We start from the raw sequence: 16,815 nt of genomic DNA, 5'->3' as shown, positions 1-16,815 counted from the left end.
GGGGAGAGAAACGATGCTGCGCTGTGCACTAAAAAATGATGAGTTTGGAGAAACTACGGCAGATTATAAGAGGAGATGAAGAAGGTGTACAAATAAAGTGAGAGATGTGAAGGAAAATGGGATACTCTGATTTTTCAGATCTGGCAGGCTCTATGTACCCTAAAATAAATAAGTTAACCAGGATGCTTTAGCCAAATTCATTTTAAGAGAGAAACAGGATAGGATAGAATAAATCACCCACTCCACCACAGTATTGACAGCCTTTTCTGGTAAGGTATTAGTTCAATAACATTGAGAACATCCCAACAGACTGTCAGCTTGAAGGCAGGGATGCTCTAGCACAAATACATGCAAGAATGCTACACATGGTTTAATCATGTTTTAACACAGTTAGGAAATGTGGTAACATGCTGCCACCCTGGAGGGAGTTCTTGCCTCAGAAAGGCTATGCTGGAGTTCAGAGAAAGTTCTTCCAACTTCTGCCTCTCTCAAGAAGCCATGCTAAAAGACAGGAAGAGCTCTCTCTCCAATTATTCTATGAAAGTGCTAATAGCACAGTGTTCTTGAGAAAAAGCCTATTAAGATAACATGGAGTAGAGGGAGGGAGAGGAAGAATGATAAAGCAAAGGTGAAGGTCAAAAGGACTCACAGGAGACAAGCTATTTCTATGGCTAGGTGGAAGCTATGTGCAGGTGCTCTCCAAGATGCTCCCCAGAGCCTCAGTCACCACACTGAAGTCCTGGCCAATGCACTCGTGCTCCCCTGCCTGTCTGCCCATGTTCCCCTCCCGTAGAAGTCAAAAGATTTGTCCCCTAAGGACTGTAGAACCATCCTTAATATTTTCATACATGCAAACCCCAGGGACTATCAGAGCTCCGAGGAAACATATCCAGCCATTTCCCCAGCATCAATGGGAGTCGTTATGCTTTAAAGTACTTTTCATTGCTCTCCATCAAATCATGTCACTATAAAAATAAACTCACTCTCAAAAGTGAATGAGAAGAGATGGCACAGATGGGTAACATAAAAACTTCACAACAAAATGGAACTTGGTACAATTTAAATCAGCATTGTTAATGAAAAAGCTTCCACATAGTTGACATTATCTATACACATAAAATTCACCTATCTCATCCAGACCTTCAGTATTTAACCAGAATACTCACCAAGATTAAAACATCTACTTAAATACAAATATTTTCAGAGTCAGTTGTATTTTTAAATCTACCTATTCTACCATCTACTTTCTAAAATTCTATAGAATTTTCAATAGAATCTCAAATGACTAAAGATTTGTTCAATATGAACAACTGCCTCGTAATACCAATATTGCTAACTACTGTTTCTAAAACATTAGTAATATTTGTGTCTACTTTTGATTGAAATACGTTATAAATTCAATAATTTAATTTTACATCAAATCTTTTCAGTTGCAATCCTAAACTTTGACCGTAACTTCTTTACAATACCACTAATCACTGTATTCTCAGAAGTGATTTGCACTCCCAGTAATTAGTTAATAGAGCAACTGTTCGAATTTCTAAATGAATTACAGACTACTTTTCTGGCAGCAATGTTTATACCCCAATTTATGGTGTTAAAATACTGCAACTTAAAGAATCTAAACTAAAACTCAAAAAAAATTTTTTTTTTGGATTCTATGTTGTCTCTCTAGTGTGTATGCACTATATGCTATAAATGCTACACATCGTTCAACCGCTATGTTGATTTTCCTATATTTTTTTTTTGTTTGTTAATATTTAACAAATACAGAAGATACTATAAACCTATAGAGACTATTGGTTTAGGAAGAATATATTTATAGAAGTGCTACTTAAAGTCTACTCTGAAACAAATAGGACTTGGTTGCTAAAGATGATGCCTTCAGTTCTCCAAGTTTTTATGAAAGTGTTCATCTCTGAACAAAGGACTGTAATCTTTTTGCCAGAGCTAGGTGCAAGCAGGCATTGCAGGATCAGGCTCAAAGTTTATGAATTTGTAAGTGTCTACAGTACATGCTGATTTATAACATTAGTAAAAATTCCCTTTTTCTAAGGGAAATTAAAGTGGTGGCCCATGTATTATTGTATTAGGAAATTTACGCCCACAGAAGTAGCTACTTATTTTCATTTTTTTTATTAAAAAATAATAGACAAATCCACAGTGAAATGATGAAATCCAAAAACAAGTGTTCTTGTCAGAAGAGAGGAAAAAGAGGGGTTTTTTTTCTCCTCCTCTAAGAAAACAAAGGATACCTGAAAGTCTTGCACTGATTTATTTTTCCAATTTTAAATACCTTAGGAGTAGCGGAACTGCTACTGGCATGGTAGTATTTCTAACAGTCAATAAATCTAAAATATTATGTGTGAATATTGGAATGAAGCCATTAAGAAGATTACAGCATGCAACGCAGCAGAGGGTCCACATGAAAAAAGGACTGGTAATTCAGGACAACTGTGACCACTGACCTTTGAACAGTCAAGACCACTGGTCAGTCTGACAGAATAATAGAGTTCACATGCATAGAAAGTCATCTAGCCTGTAACTATAATTTTAAAACTTTAGTGAATGATTTAAAATGCCTTTTAAATCTCAGTTAATTTATTACACAGTTTATTACACAATATCATATAGCAACGTTTTTTGACAAAATTTGTAATTTTAGCATTTGAATAGACATATTACTACACATAGGTAAACTATTATATACCTATTCACGAGAACACTATCATCAGGCTTATTGATCAGGAAACTAATTATTCAATTTGCTTCAGACAGAAGAAACAGTTCTGGAATATCCTTTGAAAATATTTTGTTTTGTTAGGCTGCTAATCTATCAGGAATCTATTTTTCAATGGGATGGTAAGTCTACCGCTTCTTTTATATTTTCAGTACTTCATTCTATTTTAAAACCTTCAATGCTACTTGTGCTTATTATATTTTTAGATCATAAGTCTTATTACTTTCTTATTACTTTTACATATGCTTAAAAGTCTTATTTATATAGGTTTATATAGGTTTAAATATTTCACCTTTGACACCTGTTTTGATGTTTCAAGTTTAACCTACCATTTTTGCTCTACACTCCTATATTTTAAACATTTTAACCTAGATGTTAGCAGTTGCATTGTCCCCGATGAATGAAAGAGAAGGACAAATATGCTGTCATTTTATTTGCCAAGACATGGATGTTGTCGGTGTCTTTTGTTTCCACGTTTTTTACCTGTATTTGTATGTTTTTCTTTAAACTACTTTAATTAAAGTGTTTTACAGATTGAGGTAGAGAAAGAAATGGGGATATCCACATTTAAAGTTTTTTTCATTATAAGATCCTCAAATAAAATTCTGCAGCTACACTGTATAGAACAGTTATTCTGTTGTGTTCCATACGGGAACACATATTAGAATATTTTAAATTTACTGTACAGCCTACATGCTTGGATAACATTTGTTAACATTAATAGTAGTAACATGTATATATTCTTCCCAAGGAGAATACATATTCTGAAATGTATGAATATCTGTAACCTCTGTTTTCTTCATACTAGCCTACTTGATTAGAAATCATTTTGATAAGCATTTCTAAAATACAAGCGACATCCCTCTCATTGTAAAAATATTCATTTTTACTGTTCTAAGGTCCTCCTGAAAGAACTCTAGTATGTTATGGAAAATGATACCTAATTCTTAATTCTACATCTAGCTATCATTTGACAAGAAGTATGTACATCCATGACATTATAACCTCAACCTTTTCCACCGAATGCAAGGTCAGTCAAAATTACTGACACATCAGAAAATCACTGTTTTTTTTTTTAACTGAACTTGTTATACTGTTCTAGCATAGAGCACATTTCAACTTTTTATATATACACATGTACGTGTGTGTGTGTACACTTCTTCACACAGTAACATAAAAGCATATAACATCAGAATAATTTATATATAGTCAAGTTCTTTTTCTTTTCTGAAATATAGATGATACTGAATGAAGAGGATGATGATCAGATGATTTATAAAAACTCTAGATTTTAACACTGCTGCAAGCAAAGGGAATTGATTCTGACATCAATATAATCACCAAGATTTTAGTTTCTGTTGTGTGTGTGTGTGTATATGTATCTCTTTCTCTCTCTACACACACAGAGATACATATTTACACAAGCACACATAAATATGGATGGATGGATGCATGTGTGCGCGCGTATATATACATGTATACATACACATACACACAAATTACCAACAAAAACAAAGGAAATAGTATGTCAGTATAGTACTTTACTTTGATTAAGACAGTTTGTTTTTACAATTTGCAATTTCAGAAAATGTAATTCTTTGATTTCACATTTTGATATAAAATTCTTTGAGCTGACAATTGCTGATAACTTGAACATTTATAACTTAATAATCAAAACAGTGGTTTCACAAGGATATTCTTTTAGTGCTCTATTGGGAAAAAACAAGGTAAGTGAATTTTGTGAATGTTTAAAATGATATACAGAGTATGTTCCCCTACAGGCAACAGGAAAAAAAGGAGGAGGGGGAAGACCCTCTGCAAGATCAAAGTCCAGAAAGAACTGGCACTTAATTTATCATCCTTTACAGACAAAAGAGAGTTTTCGTCATTTCAAAAGGATCAGATGTCTTTTATGACAAACTGGGTTTGCAGTTTAATTTACAAATAGAATTCTAAGTAAGCAGTCTTTGCTCTGCCAAAGCAAATGACAAACAGTATAGGTTTTCATTCACGCAGCCCTCAGCAGGATAGAAGAGATTAAAATAAAACTGAAATAATTTAGAGAAAACAAATAAATGTTTCAGAAAGTTGAAGAAGATCAAAGTTTGAATTTTCTGACCCCAACTGTACAAGCATTTCTTATTATATTGACCACTGCCATCAGATCATTAATTAAAAGGAAAGCGCTGGCAGGTGGCAGGGAAGCAGAAGCCGATAATTGGCCCCCTTCTTCTTTTTGCCTTCAAAAATTCTCTCGTTCTTTTGCAAGACATGCCACTAGGCAGACAGAAATGCCTACTTTGTAATATAATGATTAAGATGAGATGAAGAGACTCTCGCGTTTAAAGCAGCTATGCCTAATGAATGCAGCTAGCTTTATAATTATAATCCTACTTTTACAATAAGGAATACGATGTTCCATTCAGCATCTCTTCAACTGTCAGAAAGGTAAAAATCTCAAATATGGAGGTCTACAGTTGGCGCTTTTCTTTCTTATTCCCTTTACTGCAGTTAGCAAAACCAGGCAAAAATAACTACTAGTAATTCAAGCAAATAAGATAAGAAAGAAAACCCATCAAATACCATAAGACTCACCACTTCACTAGGTAGGTTGTTCAGGTCATTAAAGGGGGTTTCTAGAGTGTTTGTGTCAACATTTAGCAAAACCACATCTTCCAGTGATCTATTTTTTACTCTCTGTTGAAAAAAAAAAAAACAATAGTGTAAAAGCATTTTACTGAGGTACTCTTCTAAAGTACATTTTTATTACAAAATGATGGATTAGAAATTATGGTTTTACAAAGGATAATAATGACAAAGACAACATCTTTGTGCTCAATATGTAGGATCTGTGGATTAGTTACAGGATTCAAAGAAGCTTTTAAAAACCCTTCCTCTTCAGCAAACAGTGAAGTTATATTGGTAACCTCTGAAATACAAGAGTGGTCAAGAAATGAATTCTTGATCACCATGAATTACGTAAAGCAATTAAAAAATATACTAGAACTTTAGATTTGTTATCACGATGTTTCATTCTCTTATATCTGTGAAAATTAGATATGATATTAATCATATAATCAAAAGAAAAAAAAACAGAGCAAACTTTAAGTAGGATTTGCAGATTTATGTAAGTTCCAGATACAAGTGTATACTAAGTATTACAGAAGAGCAGATGAAAGAGTCTTTCATGAATGTAGTTGACCAGCAGATAAGAATTAAATAATTTGTTCCTTTCAGGAAAAAGGACAGAACTCTTTTCTCTGTGATCCTGAAATAATAGATAATATTACCATCCGGGAAATAATTCCAGAATGAATTCAAGGACTTAACTTTTAGGCTAAGCTCTTTTGTTTCCTCATTTTCTGATGGAATAAGGAAAAAGATCCTGATCAAGATATTAAGATCAATGTGTGCAAATCATAAGAACTTGCCTTAAGAGAACAAGAGGCTATGCCTAGAGTTTAGAAGTATAGATGACAGAAGATTCTTTTTTTTTGGAAACAGAAAAGTGCTAGGGGCCCAGAACAGGGGGAGAACCTACCTCAGGAGCTTAGCAGAAATAACTTTCATCATCCTCAGAAATCACTTCCACAAAAATTTAAACCCACCAAGGCTCTTGAATCAATTATCTATTTTGCATGATGATTAGTCCACACACACAAGGCCACTTATATCTTTAAATGGTTATGGAAAGATAAAAAGCAATTTCTTATAACCCAGTACTTACACGCTGCTGAGGTAAGATTTTACTGTTTTGTTGTATTTTTAAACCTGAAAAAGCTATCCCTTGCTCTCTGGCAAAAATTACTGTTAGGACTGTTATCGTAGGCTGAGTGTTAGACGTAGATTTTCAGAAGGACAGGTACATAAATTACTTGGGAAATCAGAATGATGTTGACTTTTTAGTGACAAGTACTGCAAAAGAGTTCTAACTACTCTTCTTATTAGGAAAATCTGAATTGTTTTTTAAACCATTTAACTCAGAGCTAGGAAATATAATCAGAAACAGATCATGATTTACAGCTTGCATGTCAGTATAAAATGCTTCAAAAGTAAGATTTCAGAAAGATATTTTTACTTAGTAAAGCTTCTGAAGTTTAAATTCTATAATTCTGTATGGTAAATATGAGGGATTCTTTCTAAAGCTTTTCCATTAAAAATATTATTTATGGTACACACTTCTCATTTATCAATACTCATACAAATACTGCAAACGAAGATAGTCTGAAACCTACTCACCTCTATTAAGCTTAAGTGGACGCCAATTAGATATGGCATTGGTGCACTGAAGAAAAAAGAAGGAAAGATCAATTATTTTTTGACCTATCAAAAATCTATACAAAAATGTTTGCACAGCAAAAAAACCAGGTATTTAAAAACTTTGCACATCTTTCAGTCTGTAGTTAACTTTCACTGTTCAAGTTTGTATTCAATGTGTACACATAGATTATCTTGAAATTATTAGACAGAAAAAAGTATTATTTTTTTACTCTATGTTAAAAATGACTACAAAATATGGGAGATTATGGCAACCGTGAGCGACGAGATGCACAAGGCTGGCCAGCCAGCTTGTCTAACTTGAAATTGGTGTTTTAAAAGTTGTTCATCTCTAGAACTGCCATGGTTTTAAAATGCCATTCTGGGGAATATTCTCTCTACAGCTACCATAAGAGCCTGAGTTACACGACCATACTGTAACGCAAACACCCTAAAGATGATGCCAGTTTCAGCTCCAAACCCACTTCCAAAGCCCTTTCCCAAGGGCCATTCGGAACCCGCCTGAAGTCCTGCTTCACTCTAGATAGTGAACTATCTAGAACTATTCATTTCCAATGTAAGACAAGGAAACATGAACTCAAAACAAAAGAACTGCTGTACAAATATCCAAACAAAGCTTCTTGAATGAGATCCTCTGCAGGACATACAAACTGCACTAATCAAGCTAATTTATCATTTTTTTTTTAATACTCTCCTGTTTCTTCCCCTGGTGAAGGTGTCCTGATAGCATTTGACAAGGAAACTTGCTATCAAACTGCAAGATGGATACATATTCGGATACATTAATGCTTCATACTGACAGACAGAGATAAAGCATTGGGAGCACTGGGAAGTAAAAGAAATCATTTACATTTTAAGTGTACAAAATGCAACAGATGAATTAGTATCAATCACTAAAAATATTCTCTCCAGTGAAGTGAGTTATGGATAGGCTTGTTTAAGCTACTCAATGGGAAATGAAATACTCAGAGAAAAACAAAATAATCACTGAAAAAAATGGAAGGTAAGATCACTTACATGTAAAGTTACACAGATCAGCTAACATACAGTAATTTCTTACATTGTTCTTATTTTCTCTTGTACCTGGGCCTTAATGACATTCTGTCTCATTAAAAGACTGACATTCTGAGGCCCAGAGAGAGGTTTTACTGGATCGGTTCATGGGGTCTCATCAATTTGGTTCTAGATCTGGAGCAAAAGTAACAATTCTCACCTGCCCATGATGGGAGTCACTTTTAGAAAAATCTGTACACACTATGGATTATCCAACTGCTCTCATTAACAGTCTTCCTCAGGAAAATATTGATGTAAAGAACCTCAGACTAACTGAAAACAAGTTTTCATTATGTTTGTACTGTCAAAAACAACATGTTGGTGAGACTGGATAGTTATCTCTGCAAACCATCATGGCTTGGGGTTTATTGGCAGTGGGGGGCAGACCTCCAAAAAAGGGAAAATGGAGACCCCGGGCCCTCACAGTACCTGTTCCTACCCCAATACTAAGAAGTTATAGTACCTCCTAACCACTTTATTTAGCCTGGGGCCTTATATATTTGTGGGCTAAACACAAACTGCACCCAAATTATACAGGCCATAAATAAAACTTGTGCTCTGTCAGTCAGTCCTGCTCTGGTATCTGCCTTCCCTTCCCTCACACTCAAACAGTTGGTGCAACCCAGCTACTCTACTGATACTCAGCAAGAACACGCAGAGATCCTTCTAATGACACTGGACAGCAACAGGTTTGTCCTTCCCAAGTTCAGTTGTGGAACAAATTCAGATATACGCTAACAACTGTCTATCAGAAATTAGTAACACTTTAATGGCTTTTGAGGAAATCTTTGTTCCCTCCAAACAAATGAGACTGTTGACTATAACTGGTGTATATAACTGAGGATTCTGCTCCTGCGTGTTTAGCAAATTAGATCCTAAGGTTCCTCACAAAGTATCTTAGTGTCACTGATAACATGAACTGCAGAAGCCATGGGTAAAAAATAGTACTTTACCATGTATGTATTGCATGCACACTTATCTTCTGTTCTATAAAGCAATATTGTTCCAGCAGCTTCACTTGGCCCACATTGACTTGTAAGAGCTGATGATTTGCTCCATTAATAAATTTGTTATTAAAAAGGGGTAGTGTATACCTCTTTTCTATAGTATTAGGCAACAGCTACATAATTTCAATTTAAGAAATAAACGACAATAAAAAAATAAAAAAACAGATAAACATTTCTTGAAAATACATGAAATAAAAACTGCAGGTATAGAAAGTCACTTTGATCATTTTCAGCAAAGAATGGATTTTATTACCACTGGATTATAAAGCCCTAACAGCAGTTTGTAATATGTACATGGAATTACTCACTATGATACTACTGGGAGCTGCTATGCAGTTTTCATCTTGCTTATGCATGTTATTACCAAAAATGTTACTAATTCACAGCATCATTTCCTAAAACAATTACTGTGCTATGCAAAATATGCAAGTTAATTGGAAAATAACTGCCCCATTCTTATGAAAACAGACTCAGGTATATTCTAATACAGGAAAGAGCAAATTTCATAAAAAGATACATTGTAACTTGAATTTTCTGACTGCATTACTTTCTTAACGGAGCTTCAGTAGGACAGATGCTTTACCATCCACAGACAAAACTGTCATACATTCTTGTATCAGTGACTTAGTTGGCCAAGAAATTATACAGAAAATTCAAAGAAATTATTTCTCTTCTTTACAAAAATTAATTTTATTCAAATATAATTACTATATCGATGCATAAATCTCATTTTTGTAAAAGGTATTTTGAAATCAAGACACTATCTGGGCTAAGTGTAACAGTATCTTTTTATTTCCTGAAATGTGAAGTAGAAAATAAATCTATTCAGAAAAATTCAGAAAAATCTTTCTTTATGTACTCAGGAATACATTTTGGGAAGCATATGTTATTTCTGTGCATTTTCTTTGTTTAGAGCTAAAACAAATGATTACTTTCACTGTCTAACATTGTACTGTCTTTTAGAAAAAGGAATTGATTATAACTCTTTTTTAATGGCTGTTCCAAGCCTTACATTTCTATGAGAACTCAAGACCAGGTTAAGCTATGCGGGTAAAAAAACCCTCTAAAGTAACTAAAAAAAACGCACATAGGACCTTGCATATACCTGCACCTGGTCAATCCTGATGGCGTTACAGTCCAGCTGATGCTCAAAATCCACAGCTTTGGACTACTTTAACAATATCTGATACATACCTATAACTAGTCTGTATATCAGATTGCCTGATGGACAAGAGGCTTGCTGACTAAACAGGCAAGCAGAAGGATTTTAATAATATGTTCAATAATAATATGTAATAATATAGACAATAATATGTAAATAATAAGTTCAATATAGACATCAGTATGCTTTAGCCAAAGATGTATTTTTCTTTCTTCATACCCACAAAACGTTTAAGCTGAGTACTTCAGGTAATTTATCAAATTCTAACTCCCAAAGAACTGTATCATTTACCTCTAAGAAATTTTGAAGATTTGTGTCCAACTTGAAAAAAAACCCCAAACATTTGTGGATTTCTCAAAAAATGTGCTGGAAGACTCAAATGTGGGATCAGAGCCTATACCCACAGTAGAAAAATTTAAATGCACTTTATCTTTGTTTACAAGTGGCTGAACTGCCCTGGAATGAACAAAATTAACAAACTGATAAGCTCTACTCTCTTTATTTAGACAGCATTGCATAACAACGTTAAGATAATGCGAGTACATAAGAGATACCACAACAAAGTCCAAGTGAATCAATGGCAAAGACTTTCTAGGTATGAGAACTTAAGCTAAATGGAAAAAAGGCACTGCTATAAAAAAACCCATACTCTGTCAAGAAAACACCAGAATGAAAACACATTAAAAAGACTAGAAAAATGGTTTCATTCTTTTTGGATTGACAAGATTATCTGAGAGCATACATTAGGCTTTGTTCCTATAAATACCTCTAGGTTTTCTAACTTGATATATCGTTTTCTGAGAGGAAAACACTTGATCGCTATTAATAGACCAAAACATGAGGAAAGCTAAGCATTTTAGGTTGTTTTTCCTTATAGTACTCCAGTATCCACTACAATATGTCTGATAAAAGAATCATTCAAACTAGACATAGAATCATAGAATCAGTAAGGTTGGAAGGGACCTCTGGAGATCATCTAGTCCAATCTCTCCGCTCAGCAGGGTCACCTAGGGCATGGTAGACAGGGTTGCATCCAGGTGGGCCTTGAAGATCTCCAGAGAAGGAGACTCCACAACCTCTCTGGGCAACCTGTGCCAGTGCTCCATCACTCTCACAGGGAAGACATTCCCCCTCACGGTCAGGCAGAACTTCCTGTGGGTCAGTTTATGCCCATTGCCTCTTGTCCTGTCACACGGGACAACTGAAAAGAGTCTGTCCCCGTCCCCTTGACACCCTCCCTTCAGGTACTTATACACACTGATAAGATCCCCCGTCAGCCTTCTCTTCCCCATGCTGAAGAGGCCCAGCTCTCGCAGCCTTTCCTCATAGGGCAGATGCTCCAGCCCTCTGATCATCTTTGTGGCCCTGCCCTGGACTCTCTCCAGCAGCTCCATGTCTCTCTTGTACTGGGGAGCCCAGACCTGGATGCAGTACTCAAGAGGAGGCCTCCCCAGGGCTGAGTAGAGGGGCAGGATCACCTCCCTCCACCTGCTGGCCACACTCTTCCGAATGCACCCCAGGAGACCATTGGCCTTCCTGGCCACAAGGGCACACTGCTAGCTCATGATCAACTTGTCATCCACCAGCACTCCCAGGTCCTTCTCTGCAGAGCTGCTCTCCAGCAGGTCAGCTCCCAGCTTGTACTGGTGCCTGGGATTATTTTTCCCTAGGTGCAGGACTTTGCACTTGCCCCTGTTAAAGGGCAAGTCATGACCAGATAGAGAAAAATAAACATATGACAATCTAAATAAGAAAGTCTGAATTACAGTTACTGTAATAGCTTCATGATAGCTTCATAAACTGTGTATTTCCTTTTGTGAATTTTGTTTCCATTCGAACATCTCAAAAAAAAAAAAAAGAGAGAAACATGTTTGTTCCCTCTTTATTGTACTACAGTAAAAAGAAAAAGCAATATAAATGAGTTTTACAAGTTTAAAAAACTCCATGCTTCCTTTTAATGAGTAAAAAAAAATCCTTAGGTCATGACATCATGACCTGGAATCTCAACTACTATCATCATCATAAGAAACTGTGTACAGCATCTAACATTATTATTTCTGGAGACATTATCTGGGCTTAGGAGGAGAAATAAAAAATCCTCTAGTATTGAGGATGCACTCTGCAGGGAACAGCTTGAAAAAAGGTGTCAATCTAACTTTTTTCTGAGAACAGCAGTTCTGGATGGTACTGAAGAAAACACAAAGCTTCTGACAGTAAGTTCAATTAATACAAAAACCAAACAAATAGATCTAAGCTATACCCCCATCTTCGTGCATTTTCTCAAAGCAAGGAAAGAAAACAATTAGGACAGGATTTCTCCAAAAGAAAAGTATCATTAAAGATGAAAGGCTTAGCTACAGTTGAAAGAGAAGGAAAGGGGGGGAATATTTATTTTTAAAAACAATAAATAATTTACATATGAAGTAAAGGAGCTACCAAAGGAAAAAAAAAATGATTTATCATGGGCAAATACTGTAAACTTGAGGAAAAGCTATCAAGGGGAAAAATATAAAATAAAATGAGAATTTCTTTGAAAACAGAGGAAGTTCAGCAGACTGGGTGGAGTTCAATAGAACATTAATATTTATAGGTTCTAGAAAAATAACATAAAGCCAAGTAAGTATTTAAGCATAATTCCTGTGAATAAAAATATTAATAACAGAAAAATAGACTCAGTTGTTAGGTACTGACTTGGATGCCTCCAAGTATTTGATTCAACAGACATTAGTCATTTTTTAATGCTTATTTCAGTATGTTTTGCCTGAGAAAATGTCAAATAAATTAAAACTATTATGACAGTTACATTTAAATCACTGAATGCATTCTCTAAAACATGAACAGTTATTATAATCTGGATTCTAAATGCTACCTTGATAGTACACAGCATTGTAACTCAAGGTCCCAACTCAAAAAACTCATAAAGAAACGCTTAAATATCTCTCATCCAGTAATCATTTAAGCATTGGCTAAAGTGCTTTCATAAACTGGATCCTGTACATTTAGTCACATAACTAGTTGTTGTTTTCATGAGTAAATTCAGATTGCAAGAGAGGCTAACTCTCAGAAAGGAAGATGACAGGTTAGCTATCTTACCAGCAGTAGTCCAGAAGATGGGCAGGAAGCACTGGGATGTAAATGTGTTGCCAGTACATCGGATATAACAATGCAGCTGATGCATGAACACAAGCAGTTAACTAAAACCAAAAATACATAAATAGAATTAGAAAAAAAAATATGAAGAGTAAGAACGAAGTGCAACATTACAAATTAATTTTTAGATGTTGAAGAATCTTAATTGTTATAAATCTCCTATTATAGATTTTTTTATTACTTTTAATTGTTCAGATGCACTTACCATGAACTCTGAGATACGTATACAAGTATCACATTTACAAAATGCAAACTGACAAGTTAAGCACTGCTCTGCCTCTTTCTTTGGAAAAGAAAGTAAACACACACTTGTGGATGTTTATCACGGCCAACAAACTTGGGTAGTGACATATAGAACACAAAGCACTTGAGTGCACGTGAACAGCATTTGGCTCCAGTGGCAGGAAGAACAGTAGCTTTCCTGCCCCAAAGGACTCCAGCGTTTCCCAGGACAACAGCAAAATGGCAGTTCATCTGACCCTGCTTCAAGCCTCAGAAGTGCACTAAATTCTACAGCATGATTAACTTCAATTTCTGCCACTACTTTTATTTCCAAACTACATGTGCGTGTGTATATGTGTGTTTGTGTGTACACACACATACATACCTATATATATATATTATATATATATATTTTATATATATATATATATATATATATATGTATGTATATGCATATTTACATATACATATAAAAATCTAAAGTGGATATTCCCTATGACAGCAGGGAATATTATTACAGGTAACTTTAGTATTAGCAGGTAACTTTATTATAACTTCCCAAAACTTCTTCCCCAAAACAGAAATTGGGAAGTCTGGCACTAGCCACCCCAAAAATAAAGATTTCCTTGACCAGGACACGGAGGTGTTATAGTCTGCTTACCATTCACAAAGGAGATAGCTGTTTTCTTAAAGACTGTGGAACTAGTTAGTAGTAGTAACTAGGTCTAGTGCACTTCTCCAGTGAACAAAATAATTTGAAATAACATAATAAAGGGCTTGAATTCAACCTCTCAAATACTGTGTTGCTATTGCTGTTGGACGATTAGATAAATCTGAGCAATTTTACTCATTGAACAACTCAGAAAACCACAGAATAAGAAAATAGCAAGACTATTTTCAAAGAGAGCTAATTTATATTCAGCAAATAAGCCATTACAAATTCCATACTTAGACATTACTTAGACTAGGAGAATTTTACTCAGAAGAGAATTTAAGAATCTCAGTCATAGGACTTAATCTCTTCGGGACACAAGAGGTCATACCCAGAGAGCAGTTTCTACTATTGACGCTATACTGTCCTGTCCTCGTGCTTTGTTTAGACATGTACTTGTACTATAACAAAACTATGAGCTAAAATAAACTGTAAGTCCTGTCTATAGAACAAGCGCTAAAATTGTATGGATTTTACGGAAAAAAACTCTTTGTGGAAGAGATCAGCAGTTAAAGCTTTCATACTGTGGCTATGCTGGACAGTTATACATAAAAATTATGCTGCAATTTTGTGCATATATATATTTTACTAAAAATGAATAAAATAATTGTAATAGCATCACAGCAGAAATCATGGAGAATTACAATTTGTGCAGCATAGTTTGTTCATCACTCAGATTAATATAACACGATTAAATATGGAAAAGAAGAGGGTCTTAAAGCTCCTGAGGGATATCATTAGGGCAAATTGCCAAGAATGAAACATGAGCCAGTCAGGAGAGTCTGGAAGCTGCAATAATATCAGGGGACCTGGATGTTCGACAGCTGGAGCTTCAGTAATGTGTGAACTGCAGGTTAAGGTATCAAGAGACTCTGTTCACTGACACAGAGAATGTCACTATTGACCAACGAACTGCCCAAGCTTGACAGTTACACTACAAAAGCCAAGTATATCATAATTCCATATTTAAACTGTTCACTTCAGATTAACATTTCATTTCCTAGCTTTATGTCAAACATCTGCAATTCATCTCATTTTAGATAATATAGTAATGGTTGTTTTAATAATTACTGTTTTGTTACTAAGAATTAATTGATTTGGAGGAAGAAATAAGTATCATTCTCCTCTTTGACACAGAACTGCTTATGAGATTTATTTCTGCATTACCATTTTCTGAAGCTGAAGTAATACTACTGATGATGCATTCAAGCTCAGTATCATGTTTTGGGGTCTTATATTCAAAATGGAAATGGGATTACCAGTTAAAATGTCCACATGCTACTACATGCAGCTTGTAAATTTTAAACCACAACTGGCTATATACAAGCAAGCATTTCAATCACAGATTGAAGTAAAGTAGAGCATACAGAGGATCCTAAAAGAGGATATGCCATCCTCTTCCTCTTAATTGGCATTTTTAAATTATAGATTAATATGACTATGCTATATGCATAAAGAAATATTTTCCTTTCTTTTGTATATATAAAGTCTGCATCATATTTTAGCTCACAATCAAAAAGGGAAGTAAATAATTCCACTAAAACACATTTAGAGTTTTATTAGGTCTCATTTCAGAATCTATATATTGGTGTGGCATTCGGAGGACTAGCATTTAGCATTTTTAATTTAAAAACATCTACTACATTTTAACATTTCTAGCAGCAAATGTAAGTATTTGATTACACAAGCACCAATGTTTTGCTGTACTGTTCCTTGCTTTTCAATTTAACAACATGTAACACCTTATCTATGCTACTGCAGTAGATTTCTAAACATTATAGTATGGCATGAATATGCTTTATAGCTTCCTATAATACAAACAGCTATGGGATTCTAATACTGTTCAAACTGACTAGCATTTTAGTACTGTGTCAATTATCTCTAAGCAAATCATAATACAATAAATATGGATTTCATATTACGGAATTTGCACTTCTTGCCATTTTGTTTTCTCCTTTTTTAATATTGCAACAGCGATTGCAATCTTCAAATGCAGTAGCTATTTACATAACTTAGCTCTTTAATTGAAATATTCATTCTTCTAAATAGAAAGAAATAGGGAATTCTGCAAATCTCTAAATACTCTAAGTCCTAAATAATCAGAGAGTTAAAAAAATTGAAAAACATTCAGGGACAAGCTTGTACCTGACTGTTTAAATTACAAAGTCCACCAGGACTGGAGGGATGCCTGATATCAACTGTAGTCTGAAGGAGAAGCAGCTAGAGCAAGATCAGATGCCCTGTAGAAAGCTGGAGACAGGAGCCAGAGAGGTGCACACTATAAGGCGCAGAAATGAACATCTGTTGCTTGACCAAGTGCTGAGAACTGGCTGGTGAGAACTTTTCAGAAAAGAATCCTTTATGCTATTTAGCAAAAGAGGTATTTATATGCAGCCTCTCCATCAGTTGAGATCTATTCCAAAAGGAATGATCAACATCTACATTTTAAAAAGCTTTCAAGAAGAGAAGTGTCATAGTTCAGAGAAATTTC

At 34.9% G+C, this 16,815-nt stretch overlaps 1 protein-coding gene across 5 annotated transcripts in view; it reads right to left on the bottom strand.

The window, feature by feature from the left end:
- DENND1B (DENN domain containing 1B) overlaps nt 1–16,815 on the bottom strand; it is a 169,268-nt gene that overhangs the window by 50,988 nt on the left and 101,465 nt on the right. For all 5 annotated transcript variants that reach the window (XR_009959096.1, XM_062581396.1, XM_062581393.1 and 2 more), the window contains 3 exons: nt 13,334–13,434; nt 6,980–7,025; nt 5,336–5,437 (listed from right to left, as the gene is read on the bottom strand). Coding sequence is in view for 4 of the 5 variants with exons in the window: in XM_062581396.1 (XP_062437380.1) it covers nt 5,336–5,437; nt 6,980–7,025; nt 13,334–13,434 (249 nt within the window). In the remaining variant the exon portion in view is untranslated. The remainder of the gene's footprint in view (nt 1–5,335; nt 5,438–6,979; nt 7,026–13,333; nt 13,435–16,815) is intronic.

The sequence above is a fragment of the Rhea pennata genome, chromosome 8, assembly GCF_028389875.1.
Source record: "Rhea pennata isolate bPtePen1 chromosome 8, bPtePen1.pri, whole genome shotgun sequence".
NCBI lineage: Eukaryota > Metazoa > Chordata > Aves > Rheiformes > Rheidae > Rhea > Rhea pennata.
This window is presented reverse-complemented; position numbering and strand designations above follow the sequence as displayed.